At 32.6% G+C, this 16453-nt stretch overlaps 2 protein-coding genes across 3 annotated transcripts; both read right to left on the reverse strand.

The window, feature by feature from the left end:
* Positions 1-2081: 2081 nt before the first annotated feature.
* Positions 2082-6205, reverse strand: LOC128158336 (uncharacterized). 2 transcript variants are annotated; one of them, XM_052821120.1, is made up of 5 exons: positions 6005-6205; positions 5143-5281; positions 3638-3774; positions 2677-2800; positions 2082-2416 (listed from the first exon to the last, which is right to left on the reverse strand). In XM_052821120.1, the coding sequence occupies exons 1-5, from the start codon at positions 6120-6122 to the stop codon at positions 2170-2172; spliced, it is 765 nt and encodes a 254-aa protein (XP_052677080.1). In that variant the 5' UTR covers positions 6123-6205; the 3' UTR covers positions 2082-2169. The 2 variants fall into 2 exon arrangements, with proteins under 2 accessions (XP_052677080.1, XP_052677081.1); XM_052821121.1 differs by having other exon boundaries at positions 6047-6203.
* A 4963-nt stretch (positions 6206-11168) lies between these two features.
* On the reverse strand, positions 11169-15787 carry LOC128158337 (uncharacterized). Its single transcript, XM_052821123.1, has 5 exons — positions 15649-15787; positions 14990-15128; positions 13339-13475; positions 12292-12415; positions 11169-11510 (listed from the first exon to the last, which is right to left on the reverse strand). The coding sequence occupies exons 1-5, from the start codon at positions 15722-15724 to the stop codon at positions 11255-11257; spliced, it is 732 nt and encodes a 243-aa protein (XP_052677083.1). The 5' UTR covers positions 15725-15787; the 3' UTR covers positions 11169-11254.
* Positions 15788-16453: the final 666 nt, after the last annotated feature.

The following is a 16453-nucleotide window of genomic DNA, read 5'->3' on the forward strand; positions in this document are numbered from 1 at the left end:
TACTTGACTCTCTGTTGAATATCATTTTGTTACTTTGTCTGAAAACCTGTTAATAAACTATGTATATCTACACATTTAATTAATGGTTTGTTGCCTTTGGTATAATAAAAATTAATGCCTAAAGAGGTTAATGCTCGCACACAACTGTCTCAAATATTGTTTCGTAAAATAGCAGTACAGTAAAACTCGTTTAGTACGAACACGGATATAGCGAATTCTCGGAAATAGCGAAGTTTTTTTAGTCCCCTGTAAAATTCTAAAGAAGTCTCCGTAAAATTTTACGGTTATAACGAATTCGGATGTAACGAGTTTACGGATATAGCGAACTGATATTGAGTCCCGTAGAGGTAAATTATAATGAACTTTAACACTTTTATAACGAATTTGTTTGCAGTTAAAAAAGGTTGCACACCATTTAACAAAATAGTTTGAATGAATTTATTTTTGCATGAATTCTTCAATTTACAATCCGATTTTTTAAGGTATCAAAACAATGTTTTTTAATTCTAAGCTTCAAATTAGCATACAATGTCGTCTGGTTAAAAAAAATATGTATATAGTGAATTCGCTATAGTAAATATTACGAATTCGTAATAACGAATTACGGATATAACGAAGTGTATCCAATGGTCACTAGGACTTCGCTATAACCGAGTTTTACTGTATGTACCTCTTTATATTTAATTGATATAAACAAAAAGGGGGTGGGGGCTATCTAAGTTCAGAACCTAATACTTATTTGATAAAAAAAAAGGCTACAGATGTATTCATTGTATAGGAAGAGTTGTGTTGGCCCCCCTTGTCAATGCCAGTAACATTATTCTAGGTTTAGTCTTCTTTATAATAGACTTGGGGCATCAAGGTTTGTTGTGTCCATTTTCAGTCCTCCTGTTTTTGTGGGAAAACATGAAATTCCCTAAATTTGAATAGTCCAATATTTATCATCAAGAAAACTGACACAGAAATGGTATTATACCCCTGCTCCGAAGGAGAAGGGGATATAGTGTTTTACCCTTGTGTGTCTGTCTGTCCTTCTGTAACAAAATTTTCTGTCGCATTTTTCTCAGCAACTATTTATCGCAGATGCTTGAAATTTTAACACACTATTTGTTTAGGCATGCCATATCGTGGGATATACTTTTGTACCAATCGGACGTCAACTTCCTGTTAAATGACGAATTTGTTTATTTTTAGCCAAAATTTTCAAAAAAAATTTCGTCGAAGATTTCTCAGCAACTATTTATCGCAGATGCTTGACATTTTAATACACTATTTGTTTAGGCATGCCATATCGTGGGATATACTTTTGTATTAGTCGGATGCCAACTTTCTGTTTAATGTCGACTTTGCTTATTTTGCATTTTTCACATCAAAGCGGGGGTATGACTAGTGAGCATTGGCTCACATATATCTTGTTTGCTTTGTCTGTAAATCATTTTAACGTTGATTTGTCTGCAACATCTAAAACAATGTAAAACAACAACGGTAGAACTTCTGTTCTGGCTATGCTATATTTTATTCACATGCATGCGCAGCTCAAGTGAAGAAATATCTCACTATTATGTCATTATATCACACATTACAGTCAAAATAAGGAAAATTGGACACCTACAGGTTGTCGTGCAAACGTTTTAGGAACTAATTTGCACAGCATTTAAATACCAATGTGCAATTGTAAACGAATTCCATTTCTCATTTATGAACTATCATTATCAGACCTATTACAAATGAAATAGATGTAAATGTCAAGTGATTTGGGCACTATTCCGTATAAAGGGAAATATTCGCCCTTGTTTTATTTTTGCCCCTTCCGTCCTCGTTGTCAGCATGCGAATTTAATTAAAACCGGGCGAATTCAAACAAATTTTAGGCGCGAAACTGTAAAGTTTAGAAGAGCGAAATAACACGGGACGAAAATAACCCTATATACACTGTAGTATGTTGTTGAAAAAATAACCTGCGAAAATAAGCGAGTTGACTTTTATTCAAATAATACCATAACTCAGTGGCATTTTCTGTTTGTAAAATTCAATGCAATGAATTGAGAAGCCCCCTTTCTTAAATACTAAGTAACAAATGCACATGTTTGCTGACTATTTATTAAGATATACTAGTCAAAGCGTGAAGAATGTAAATCGAATAAGAAAACTGTATTTTAGACCCCTTGGATCACAGACCCCAAAGACCCTTCGGATAATCAGTTGAAAGGCTTTCTTTCGCTGTTGCCGTTGCATTCACAATGACGTCAAAGCAAATTTCATTCAGTGATAAGCCAGTTTGGGTAAGCCCCATGGCAATGATGTCCCGTAGCTCTGTTGCCAACTCGCCGAACATTTCCAGTATTGCAAGAAGACCATCGTTGTCACAGGAATCGGACAACCTGTCTACCGTACTCAAATATGTTGTCTTCAGATCCCTAGAAGGAAAACAGGAGATATTTGAAACGATGCTTAAAAGAACACTAGATTGTCAGTATATATATATATCAATAAACATCTTATTTGATTCAAATCATTTACCGGTATAAACTATATTGGCATTCTGAAGAATGCACTTAAACAAAGACTGGGGTTTACACGTACTATATAGTATATATATTTCATAAATGAACATTTGTGATTAATACATAGGCCTAAGAGAAAATAATAACTACTGAGGATATTGTAATGTTCATACTGGCATGGCAAGGCTCCGGTTGCTTCGAGTTGACCCAGGAACTGAAGACCAGTGAATACCAGGTCCTCAAAAAACATCTTTTGGACGCTCTTATCATTCATGCAGGGAACTAATTTATCAAGACCTGAAATATGGAAAGTTGAAATTTAAATAAATAGGAAAGATAGACATAAACAAGATCATCAATCGTAACTTCACGGGTCATTTCAATTTTTTAACAAGCGTCCGTGAAGAACACTCGAGAAGACACGACTGATTAGTATCCTATCTATATTGTATAATTAGGGATTTAGGGAATATAAGTTTAGATTGTATTTACCCATTCCTGTATTCTCCAAGTTATATTAATGTGGGTCTTTCTCCTGTGAGGAAAGTGACTTTTCAACAGTAAAAAATGTTTTTGTAAACTAAGGTTAATTGATGCTATATTACTTACATGATGTTCCCTCTACGTAACTTATGCCAGTCTCAAACACTCTTAAAAATTGCTAATCATTGACAATTTTGCTGAATTTTTCTCATAAATTATTCATGTCGTATTCTGATTGGACCCTTCACAATTTTATGAAGGAGAAATTGAGGAAAATCGGTAATGTAGTATTGTTTAAAAAATTCTGCTTCGGGGTGCGGAAAATGACAATTTCTTATATATTACTAAAGTAAATGTATCTGTATTTTGAAATGCCCCCTAAAAACAGATGTTAATCTTGAAACTTCGCAAATAAACTAGAGTTGGTGTAAATACATTTGTAAAAAAAAAATTAAGAATTTTGCTGTTGTATTTTTTTTAAAATAAAACCCCACCAAATTGGCCTCCATAAACAAATTTCAGTTTATGGCGCTAAGTTTTGCAAGGATGACGTATTTGCAGTGATGACGACATTATATGATATGTACCCCTGTGATGGAGGGTAAGAAAATGTCGTGGGTATTGTTGTTGGTGGACCTTTTGGAAACTTACGCTTGGCTTTGGAGCACACTGCCGTATCTATCATTGATAGTGCACGGCGAGCTAATGGCTGTTCGTCGACTGGAATGCAAGAATCCAACTCCTCAGAATCTAAATCTTCCACGCACGTGTTGAACATATCAAACACACTGAAATGACCCATAAATTGAAACACATGAATAAATTTAAAGTTTTGAAATTTAGTTCAAACTTAGATTTAATACGAACCATACGCCATGCAACTGACATGAATTGGTGTTTCGAAGAACTGCAAAGTCTGTCAATATGAGCACTAAATTTATTCAATGTAATAAAAATGTGAACTTTGAATTTCATAACTGTTATGTATTCGTAGCAAAGAAGTTAATCATATTGAGGTTATTGGTTCAAATATTGAAGCAACTGATGTTGTCTGCAATGATTCCCTTTTCTTTTAATTTTACTATTGAGGCATGTAAAACGCGAAAAATCGGGGGTTCTCTCTCCCCATTTCATACTTCGTACACTGAGTTTTTTCTTGTTTCTTATTTTTGATTAATTTATTTTAATTTTTGGCCTCTCTTCAGATCCTATATTTGCAAGCTACGGCCATTTAAAAAATGTCTTAAAAACCATTGTATTAAACATTCCTTGACCTCATCTTACGAGCCAAAATGATAACCCAATTTTTATTGTCGATGTATTTTATAAAAACCAGATGCTTTACCCAAATATCTAAACTAACAAAGGCTTCTTGGAAGTATTGGAAAGCTTATTTTTAAGTCAGTTATAACTGTTCAATCTGTTATAACTGTTCAATCTGAATTTTATCAAAGCACCGAGAGAGAATGGTTTCTCTTTGAATTATTCTCTACGTCTGTTCATCGTAAGTGGATCAATTTTTCGCAACTTATTAAAATTCCAGTAAAATTGAATAATAAAATGGCCATGCCCTGATTTAAAAGTACTTGTATAAATGTCCTCATGACTGCTCGCAATACTAGTAAAAATTTGCAATTTAAAGGGGCATGGTCACGATTTTGGTCAAATTCCATCATTATGTTTTTATTATTTTCAATGCTTTAGAAATGAATTTCTAATGATCAAATTAAATTTGAGAGTCATTCGTAGAGTTATAAGCGAGATACAGGGCTCAAATTCTTTGTCATGTAAAACAAGGTTCGTGCCCTGTTTTTGTTTACATAGGTTCAATATACCATTAAAAAATCTTTTTCCAACTTATTTGTCTATCTTTTTATTTATTTTAAACAAAGATAAACAGTTCCTAACGCCTTTAAAACATTCGTTTTAGTTTTGAAACTGAAATTTTCACTTCAACGTTCAAAATGTAAACAAACGCCTTGTTTACATAGGGAAGAATTTCAAGCTCTGTTTCTCGCTTATAACTCAGCAAATGACAATCAAATTTTGGTTGCCTATTAAAAATGCCTTAATGATTCATTGTAAGTATTAAAATCGGAAAAATAATTTTTGACCAAAATCGTGACCATGCCCCTTTAAAACAGTAAGAAACATACCTGCAAGAAAAGGTGAATAAGTCCTTCCCAAATGTAACCTGCATTCCAGTAGGACCTGCATCCATTTTAACCCGGCGTTGAAATTCTGCTTCCAGGTCATTTTTGTTTTCCATACAAGATTTGAGAGGACAGCTATCACCTGCAGTCAATTAATGTAGTTCACAACGGATATGCCAAAATTTGATTGAACTTAAATTCGATTTGTCAAAAATTTTTATTCTGTTCTATTGAACAAGTAGTTGTAAACATGTAAATATTAAAAAAAAAAAAAAAAAAAAAAAAAAACTCCATCCATACATTTTTTACACGCATTTCTTCCATCCTTCAATTTCAAAAATCTCTCATTGTTCGTATTTGCATTTGCGAAACTTGTCTAAAAATGTCTAATTGATAATTCACAGTTATTTATGATGCAATTTAAAGTAAGAAAAGTGCTTGAATAATTTTTTAAAGACAATAATTTGCAAAAGTTCAAGACTTTATAATTCAGATTTAGATAAATCTATCATTTATGATCTTGTCTTAATATTAAATATTAACATTTTCAGCTGTCATTGTCTGTGATAGCATTACGAATCAATTTTGAAAACCCGATAACTTCATAAAGCATGAGTGACACAAAATGGGCGTGTCTTACAGCATAAAGCTAACCTAAGCACGATATTCGGGCTTTATTGGATTTGACCACGCCCCGACCAAAGTTATCACCCCATAATACTCAAAGAATGATTCCTTATTCCTTAAATAATATAAAAGTTACACTTTCTTCCATAAATGAAAGATAAAGTTCACAAGGATCAAATGTAGATTTTTGAGAGAGAGAGAGAGAGAGAGAGAGAGAGAGAGAGAGAGAGATTCTTACCAGCTGCCCTATAGCCTCGTAAGTTAAAGGAGAGATTCTCACCAGCTGCCCTTAAGCTCCGTAGGTTGAAGCAAGTTGCAAATGGCACAACAGCCAAACTCAACAATACAAGATGCATAGTGGTTACAATATGATGCAATAAACCCAGGTCCACATCCAACTTCACACCACTAAATGTTTGTTCACACCGTCAGCTGATTTTATCCAACTGGTACCAATTGCGAAACATTTATTACAATTATTTATAAAGTACCATAATTAGCAACAATTGCAGAATTCTGAAATGGGTATTATAAAGGAAATGAGCTACAGTTAATTTTGTCAATTATCTAAATCGGTTTTGAAACCATCTATGACTTTGGAAGTTGACGACATGAAGCATTTCAAATTTTAAAAAAAAACCACACATTGAGTTAGATATTTTGCATGTACATACGCTTTGTGTTTTACAATAGTGGTAGAACCCTACATGCGCTTATCATAATATATGTGTAGTTTGAATGCAAGTATAAGATGCGAAAGGAGTGACAGTTGTCCTGGATATACTATCATAGAACTTCATTACCAAAGAAAAACATATGAGTAATCACCAGATTGAGATGCTCATGCTAAAAGATCATGAACTTTCAAATGTGAGTGTTTATCATTCCGATCTATATTTGATATGTATAGTTATTTTTAATAAAGCTTGATGAAACTGAATTACATAACCATCCATAAAAAGTTCATGGAATAAGTACTTCAGTCTGCACCACATTACTGACCGGTTACTTTGATTAGTTGTACGAGGTCATTACGCCTTCATTTTTTTAGGGGGGGGGGTGGTGTGGGGGGAAGGGATTGAGGGCGTCTAGGGATCCCAAGTATATTCAGGGTGAAGTCAAAGTAGGTGTCCCAAATACGAAATAATTCTAAAAGTATAAACAAACGTACAAATACAAAATAGTTATTCAGTTCGAAACTTTAAAAGTTTACAAACTGTTTCATGGACGATTGTGTTTTCTAAACCGATCTGATTGTATATGATTGTTTTTATTCTAACATCATTTCATCATTTTTTAAAATTCTTTTTAAAAAACAATTTGGCCAGAAAAGATGAAACGTTAATACATGTAAGAGCATCATCAAGTAGATTGTACATGTTGCTTGTACAAATCCCTATCCGCAGGGATAGGTTGGGGCTAAATTTTCAATATAGTGACAGTAACACACGTATTTGATTTACAAAAGCTAACAATCGTAGGTTTGCTAGACAATTTTTCAATTATATAATTATGGTATAAGAAGACCTGACAAGATTTTTTTTTTCAATGATATAAGCGATATCAGACATCACGACGTGCGTTATTATACAGGGTGTCACAGAATATATGATACCATTTAAAATACATGAAAATTAGATAATGTTTGGCCGAACTCGTAATAGTCTAGTCAATTTACAAAATGATCTCAATTGCGACTCAAATAAAAAGTAGTATAGTTAATTTTTTCGCACAACAATTTTTTGGGAGAAAAACATGCCTTTTATTGGATAATGATGTCAAAAAATTGCTTTGGTTGAGTTGAGTTTTATTTCAAATGAATAGAGCAGGCAAATCTGATTTTAATCAAATTGAAGAGCAGGCATCTTCCGTTTTAAAACTGTTTTTTTTTTCAAGCACAGACTCCAGATATACATGTAGTTGTACGAATTATGAAATAATAAGACCATGGGGAAAAACAACTCAACAGGCAAAAAGATTCTTTAAATAGTAAAATGATTTAAGAAAATGGGGTCCGTACATTGACATTACATTACAGCATGTTGACGTTGAAATTGATAAAAAATGACGTCATTTTGACGCACTACCTTTTTTGTTGTGTTTTTTTTAAAAAAATGCTCAATTTGTCAAGAACTGATGAATGTTTGTAAAATTTGTTGAGTTAAAATTTTTATCACATACAGTTATGGTAATGTATTTGATGTTTTGTTAGACGAAATTAATTAATCAAAAGTTATTTAAAGAGTAAATGGTATCATTTATTCTCTCTGACCGTTAGTGTTAATTGGATTTTGATTAAAATTATTTAAGGACAATCAAGTCCAATCCATCATATTATGAAATAGCTGAATAATAGCTGAATAATATACCGTAATTTTGTCTGAATAATACAGACCGGTAATTTTGTATTCTTAAATGGCATTGATTGTATTACAACGTATTGTGCCGAAGAGACAAAGGGCATTGGCAACAGTTTCAAATCAAAGCTAGATACTAAGTTAAGATTTTTATTTGTAAAAAAAATAATAAAAAATAAAAGAATCTGTTTTACAAACAAAAAAGAAAAACGAAAAAAAGGACAAGAGAAGAATAAAAGAGACCCAGGGGCCACATCGCTCACCTGAGGAAAAATAGCCATAACTGTGATCAGAGATGAGCATGATAGTATCTTACATTGACATTAAGTACTGTAAATCACTAGATCTTACACAAAGAACTAAAAAATCTGCAGATTTTTATTTGCATATTACCAACCCCTTTTTATTGTTTTAGATTTTCCTCTATTCATATCTTTTTAAAAAATTCCCCCTCTTTGTGCACTTCATCAGAAAAAGCTCAATTGAACCTTCGGCTCAGGTGAACTAAAAAAATTAGGATCTGTTCATGGGACAAATTTTGTATGTATGATATATAATATTAAATGTTTGATTGCACTGTAACCTGCTTCTAGATGGAATTCTTTTAATGTCATATTTTATGTTTTTGATTACTTGAAGGATTATAATGATGCAGTATCTACGTGAAAATTTTAGACATTCTTTTCATCTATGTTTGCTGAACAATGATTAAAGTTCATGAGTTTTGCAACTGAATCAAATCACACAATCAAATGATCGCAATTAGATATTTAATACGATATTGACGAATAAACGTACCTCAAAAATTAGAATTTTTTTGTACTAAATCCACGTAGTTACTACGAATATAATTCTTGAATCCACAAAAAGTAAATAACTTGTTTCGTTTTAACCGTTTTGGTAAGCAAAATAAGTTCTGTTAAAGCCACCAGCAACTAACTTTTGATAAGGTAAAATGCCTGTTTTTATATACACATATTTAGTACGTTCTTTTAAAATCAGTGGGTCTCAGCACTTCCAATGAATACTAGTAGATAACTCCTGGGATGATGTGATTTTAGGACACACGAGACGTTCCTCATTTTTATATAATTTTCCTTGATATATTATTCCTTAGTTATTAACATTTAAACCTGTTAATTCCCAAATATTCAGGGTACGTTACCAGACATGTTTCGGAGCCAGAATATTTCGAAATTTTCTTAAAATAGCATGCAAAATGCATTTGAATGCTAATAAATAAATCCATACTACACATTTTCAATTGAACCACTTTTATCTAAATAAAAAAAGATTCATATAACATTAAAATATGATTATAAAATTACTAAGTGGAAATCTTCACATTGTGGAGATAGGAAAAAATAGAAATAATGGAAGATAGGTCGCGTCTGACTTTATAAGTACTTTATAAGTATTTATGATAAATTTTTCATAATAGATGTTCTATATCGTCATTTTATTATATTTTTATTTTTATATATGTTTTATATTTTATTGTAAGTGTAGGTGCATAATGTAACCTTACACCATTTTTGGGAGTTGATTTTCATCAACTCTCCTATGCACTTACTCGGGCAAACCGAAAGTGAAACAGTGTTTGGACCTAAGCACAAATCAATACAGCTGACAACACTAAGTTCCTGAAATTATTCGATAAATTCAGATGCAGTGTATTCTGAAACATTGTTTTTCAAGAAAACCTGTTTATCAATACCATGAAAATAGTAAGATTTTAAATGGTACAGTTAAGATATTTTTTGAAGTCGTATGTATTCATACGCTAGACTTCAATGTAGTAGTCTCGTTCAACCAGACGCTCGGCTGTCTCCGTTAATATCTGACAAAACAGAGTCTCTCTTACTTGTCGGAGATAAAAGGAGACAGTCGAGCGTTTGGTTGAACAAAACTAGAGTTCAATCTTGCCTTGATCCATACAATTTCTATGAAATATTTCGATTACTGATACTACTTGCCATGCAAAATCACATATCGCTGATTTTAGAATAAATGATAATCGATAAAATCAACTCCCGTCCGTACTTCGGTACTTTGATATGATATTGTAGTATTGTATTTTCCCAACGTATGCTAATTTTTATGTATGACCTCTAACCCTGGTCTACCATGATGTCACATGGTCTATTCCATCATCCCAAAACCACCCACTGGAGCTCCAGTTCCGTTTCCACCGTTGGCCCTTCCACATCTACCTGTGTTTTTCCTTGTCTTGTATTATTTGTCTGTTGTTTGCCACACATTTCTACTCTATGTTTTGTAGTTTCCCGGCTACATAACAATATACATTGTAAGTACAGGTACATGATGTAAGCTTACACTCATAAAAAATATCAACTTGTCAGAAAAACTTAAGGATAACGTTTGAGATTTCAAAAAATATTTTGACTTGAAGTCAAAAATTGTTTTAAAAACACAAAATAACAATGTTATATAAATATCGATATTGATATCCATGTTTTGTTTATTGTTTTATTATCACTAATAATTTCAAAATAAATTAAACCTTGGTAAAGGTGGACAATTTTGACGAAATATCAATAAACATGCAGAGGCCACTAGCACTAAAAAGTATGATTGTCATTGACCTAGTTATTTAAAAGTGAAAAGTTGCACCACTATTAGAGGGCTACAATGTACAGTAAGAAGTTGTCGCTTCTGTCAGTAAAGTTAATTTGGCCTTGAGTAACCATAATCCTTCAGTAAAAATATAATACATAATAGTAGTTTAATAGATTTAATAATTAAATTACGTAACTACTCCCGCCAAATTGCTCATTTTATTCATGAATCGTATAATTTAAAACAACAACCTTTTTGGTAACTTATTTACTTACTTACTGACTGACTGACTTACTTACTATATTGCTTTAAAGCATTATTAATATACTAGTAAAAACAATAATTATTGAAAAAGTTCAGCACAAACCATCTTCCAGTTTCACAGTTCAAAGGCTTTGCATTCCCACAATACAACGCCAAAAATGCAAACCGCGAACGCACACACCAATGAAAAATAAATTGCTGTTCTTGTTAACTATTTTATTTCAGTAAACTGAAGAAAAAGAAGAAAACCTCAACAAGCAATCAAGTTCCATGATCTCGCTGAAAATTTACGGGAGACCCTGGATACATTTCAGATACTCATCCTGGTTGGAGAGGGAGTTTTTTGCCGTAGTTGTTGCCTCCATGAGGACGTCGAAGCAAACATTTTCGATAGAAATCCCTGCTTGTCCAAGTTCCGGGGCAATGGTGTCTCGTAGTTCTGTCGCCACCTCGCTGAACATTTCCAGTATTGCAAGAAGACCGTCGTTGTCACATTGAATGGACAGCTTGGCTACCGTAGTCAGGTATGTTGTCTTGAGTTCTCTATAACGATAACGGAAGGAACTGGAGACTTTACCCACCAAAAAATCAGTGGAATTTAAAACAATCAGCAATAGATCAATATTCTTGTTCTGTTATAATTCACCCACCAATAACCAGTTTCAACAAGTAACTAAAATGCGTTTGATATTAAAAAAATGATGAAGGGACTTGGACACGATTTGAGCTCAAAATTTTCAAAATTTATTTGTTCAATTTTTATGTCTACCAATGTTATAATTATAGATGTTTTCAATGCTTTGACAAAATTTGAAAGTCAAATATCGAGTTACAAGCGAGTTACAGAGGTTAGAATTCTTTGTTTTGTAAACAAAGCTCGAGTTCTGTAAATGTTCACACATTTGATGTATTTGTATAAGTTTTAATCTAATGTTGCTGTTTGTTGATATGAAATTATTCATAAACCCATTGAATCAATCTATCTTGTTTCCACAAGTTATTTTGATAAATGTCAATTTCCTTACTTTACAGTATTTGTAAACAAACTTATAAGACTCTAGCTTTGTTTACATAACAACAACTTCTTTCCTCTGTATCTTGCTTGTAACATGATTTCTAACATTCAAATTTTGGTGAATCATTCAAAATACAAAAGTAAACTATTTTATAAATAGAAATCAAACATAAAATTTTCCTCTGAAATCGTGTCCAGATCCCTTTAAACTAGATGAAAAGGTAAAATCGTGGCGTCTTATTGTAAACTTCATTTGTACTGAATATTGTTATATTAACAAGGAATGTGAAAAATGTAATTTATGCTTACTGGCATGGCAAGGACCCATTTCTCGAAACGACATTCATAAATTCCAAACCAGTAAATAATAGGTCTTCGAAAAAGACCTTCTGGACAGTCGCACTATTCATACAGGGAACTAATTTGTCAAATCCTGCAAAAGATGAAAAGATGTCACAATTACAAAAAAACACCCAAAAAACCCAAAACTCTCCGAACGATAGTGAGATATCCCATATGTACATGTATATTAGTGTATTGAAATCTCATTGACAAGGTATTGCTTTTGTCAAATATTACGCTTATTTTTAACTAAATCTGACGTAGTTGATGAAAGATGAATCAGTTTATGTATTGTTTAAAGAATGAAATATATGTTTAAGTTACAGTCTGTAACTTAAACATATATTTCATTCATTTAGTCTGTAACTTACTGACTAAATTCAATCTTTTCCTTTGCACCAGAGACATAAATAACAGAGACTGGCAACTGATCGAAATCTCGCGGTCCCTATTGTAAAGTATTCCCAGTTTAAATCAGTATATCTTTATAATAAACAATTATATCGAAATGTAAACAGCTAAAACCTATTACCAAAACATTAAAAATATCATCATGAGTTTATGTCTTATAAACTTATAAACAATATTAAAAGAGGAGTTGTAGGAGGCAGTTGGCTACCCGTCGTCCGAGATTTCGCCGATGTTTCATAGCTGGCTAATATATATTCTATATATTAATCTCATTTGTCATATTTTTGTTTCAAAATGTCTAAAAACCTATGCACATTTTCCATAAAAGCAATATACTTATCTCAGTTTACTAATAGGTAGTTCTCAAAGTAAGGTTGGTCTCGTAATATTTTTCAACAACAAAGCATACTAATGGCGGAGTTGACAATCTCTCTTATTTATGTCTTTGCTTTGCAAAATGTCGATTTGTCATTTGAATCATTTTCAACTTTGTTTAGAATCGGCCGATTTCACCAAAAAAAAAGTTTCACAAAACCCCCCAAAATTTACAGAAAGTTTCTTTCCTGATGAAAGGCAGAATAAGTGTTATTTCCAGAAACCTACGTTTGGCTTTGGTGCACACTGATTTATCGACCAGGGATATAAGACGGGAAACGATTGGTTGCTCCTCTGCCGAATAGCACGTTTCCAGTTCTTGAGAATTCAGGTCATTCATGCATGTCTTGAACATACCAAACACGCTGAAATGTCCATTTGAATGAATGGTTGAAATAGCTTTTTTGATGAACAAATAAATATTTGTTTTTATATTTAACAAAACTCTGCATCTAATATACAGTTCAATATATACTCGTCTTAAATTGAGGGATGCAACCCATGTGTATAAGAAACGCTATTTACTAAATAGTAACTAACTAGTATTAGGTAAATAGAAATTAGTATGTAGTCATTACCAACTGTTATAGTTGGTAATGACTACATACTAATTCTTCATGAAAAACGACAGTAACAAAGTCCATGTTAACCGTCTCAAAAATCCTTATAGCGAAATGCAAATTCAAAGCAGAGCAAACACGGACCTCTAAAAAGATAGAGGTGGGGCCAGTTGCCTAGGAGGAGCAAGCATCCCCTGACGACCGGTCCCACCCGCCGTGTGCTCATTGTCATGATCATGGAAAACGGAAGAACCCGTAGTCATTTCGGTGTATAAAAAAATGGTCTTTCAAGTGTTAATTGTTACAATTACTTTACAGACACTTTCTGTATTTACGACCATATGATTCTTTTTCAACATTCATGATTATAAATGCCAAAATGTTATATTCAGATTCATTGGATTAAATTCCGTTATTGATTTATAAAACTAAGCTAAAACAAAAGTTGCTTCTAATCAAGTCTAGCAAACCAATTTTCTTTTTCTGTCAAGTTATATATATATATATATATATATATATATATATATATATATATATAAACACGAATACAATCAAAATAGCTTTCATTTTAAAATATTCAGAAATTATATATATATATATATATATATAAAGCACAGAGAAATTCACTTTTGTTGGAGCTCCACCATCCGCCCCGACCGAGGCTTGAACTCACGACCTCTGGAACTCATTCTCCTAGCAGTGAGCGGCCACCGCGCTCCCCACTCAGCTATCTAGGCAAGACAAAAAAATCTTTCTTTCGATAACGAACGGAACCTAGCACGCTGGCCGCGCACTACACAGTCGCTTGAGATACAGGTGGAATACAGTTAAACGACAATCTGAGAGGATCGGAACGATACACATTGCATAGATACAAACATATAGAACAAGCACAAACATTGCAATAACTCTCAAATTGACATATACCTGCCCATAGTGAATGATAAAGATATATATAAAGCACAGAGAAAGCTAGGAGAATGGGTTCCAGAGGTCGTGAGTTCAAGCCTCGGTCGGGGCGGATGGTGGAGCTCCAACAAAAGTGAATTTCTCTGTGCTTTATATATATCTTTATCATTCACTATGGGCAGGTATATGTCAATTTGAGAGTTATTGCAATGTTTGTGCTTGTTCTATATATATATATATCTTTTATGTATATAATTGGTGAATCAAAATTGAAAACTAATAATGTAACGTACGTATACTTGCACTTGTAAATCGCATTTAATGATATAACTGGCTGGTAGATTTTACAATAGTTTTAATGTCAAAAAGAAGTTAAATCAGTCATGATCATAGCGAAAGCATTAACGAACCTGCATGAAAAACTGAAGATGTCTTTATCAAAAGTAACCCGGAATCCGTTTCTGTTTCTCTCGACGTTAACCTTACTTTCCATCGCTGCGTCTATGTCAATTTTGGTATCCATACATGACTTAAGAGGACACTTTTCTTCTGAAAGCATTAAATACGACTATAATTTATGCATGAAAATAGAGTCTCTGTTCCTAATTCTATATTTTTGTTTATTGTGCTTGGATTTTTAATATATATGATAGATTTTTATATCATCTGATTTTATATGTCAGCCGCATGGCCAAAGGAGAGTAACTGAAGGTTAATGTCGAACCAAAAGGCTGATAGTGCATGCGATTTGCACTAAGTCTTTTAATGTACATTATACGTACTAAGCATGTAATGTAAAAATACAGGGTGTTTAGCAACCCATTTAGAAACTTTTTTTTAGATTTTTAATGGAATTTTAAAAATTTCATTAAAAAAGTGAAGACAAAATTAATTTTCCAAAAAAAAAAAAATTACCTCGCACTTATTATACAGTCACTGTGATTTTTAAAGGCCCATGTTTTATGAAAAATCAAATAACTCATGAAAATTTAAGACAGTATCGATGTTTCTATATGCATGTACCTTGATGATATGAGAGAGAGAGAGAGAGAGAGAGAGAGAGACTCACCAGCAGCTCTATAGCCCCGGAAGCTGAAGCAAGTTGCTAATGGTAAGACAGCCAAAATAAGGATTGCGACACGCATTGTGGTCAAAAGGCAACACTAACCAACATTTAGATGGCGAATCTTTTATATACTTAGACATAGTTTACTGATTTTAACCTCCTGGTGACAGATAGATAATCATTATGGTGTATTAAAGGTCAGCATTTACAGCAAATGCTAATTATCTCAATAATTAAGATTAAGTTGATAAATCGCATATTTGCTCATTATTTAGTTTAATTTTGAAATTGCTAATAAGTGTGTTGAACTTTTTTTAAGTTCATCCATCAGTCACATCGTTAAAATAATGAACAAACATTTTACATGTGTTACATAAAAGTTTAGAAGAATTCATAACTATTCTATTGACAATTGGTTGTTTAGGATATTCCTTAAAATTCTTTGAATTACAAACATCAAATATGAATAATGTGCCTTTGAATTTTTTTTCTTTTCTTTCTTTTACGAAATGAAGATAACGCCTTGAACAGGTACGATTCAAGGGATATCACCAATCTATCATGTAAACAGCACTGCAGGGAAAGATGAATGCAAAATAAGATTTGTTCAAAATAAAAAAAAACCCCAACAATTCACAATTTTAGGTCTGACCACAGTATTATTTGTTGAATATTAAAAAATGAAGATAAATGAAAGAAGGAAATGAAGTATCATACCAACACTAGAATCCATGGCCCTGGGACAGGGATTTTTGATATTTAAAACTTTGATTTTGGATTGAAATAATTATTTCAAAACTAGCCAAAT

This window comes from Crassostrea angulata, chromosome 8 (genome assembly GCF_025612915.1).
Source record: "Crassostrea angulata isolate pt1a10 chromosome 8, ASM2561291v2, whole genome shotgun sequence".
Lineage (NCBI taxonomy): Eukaryota > Metazoa > Mollusca > Bivalvia > Ostreida > Ostreidae > Magallana > Magallana angulata.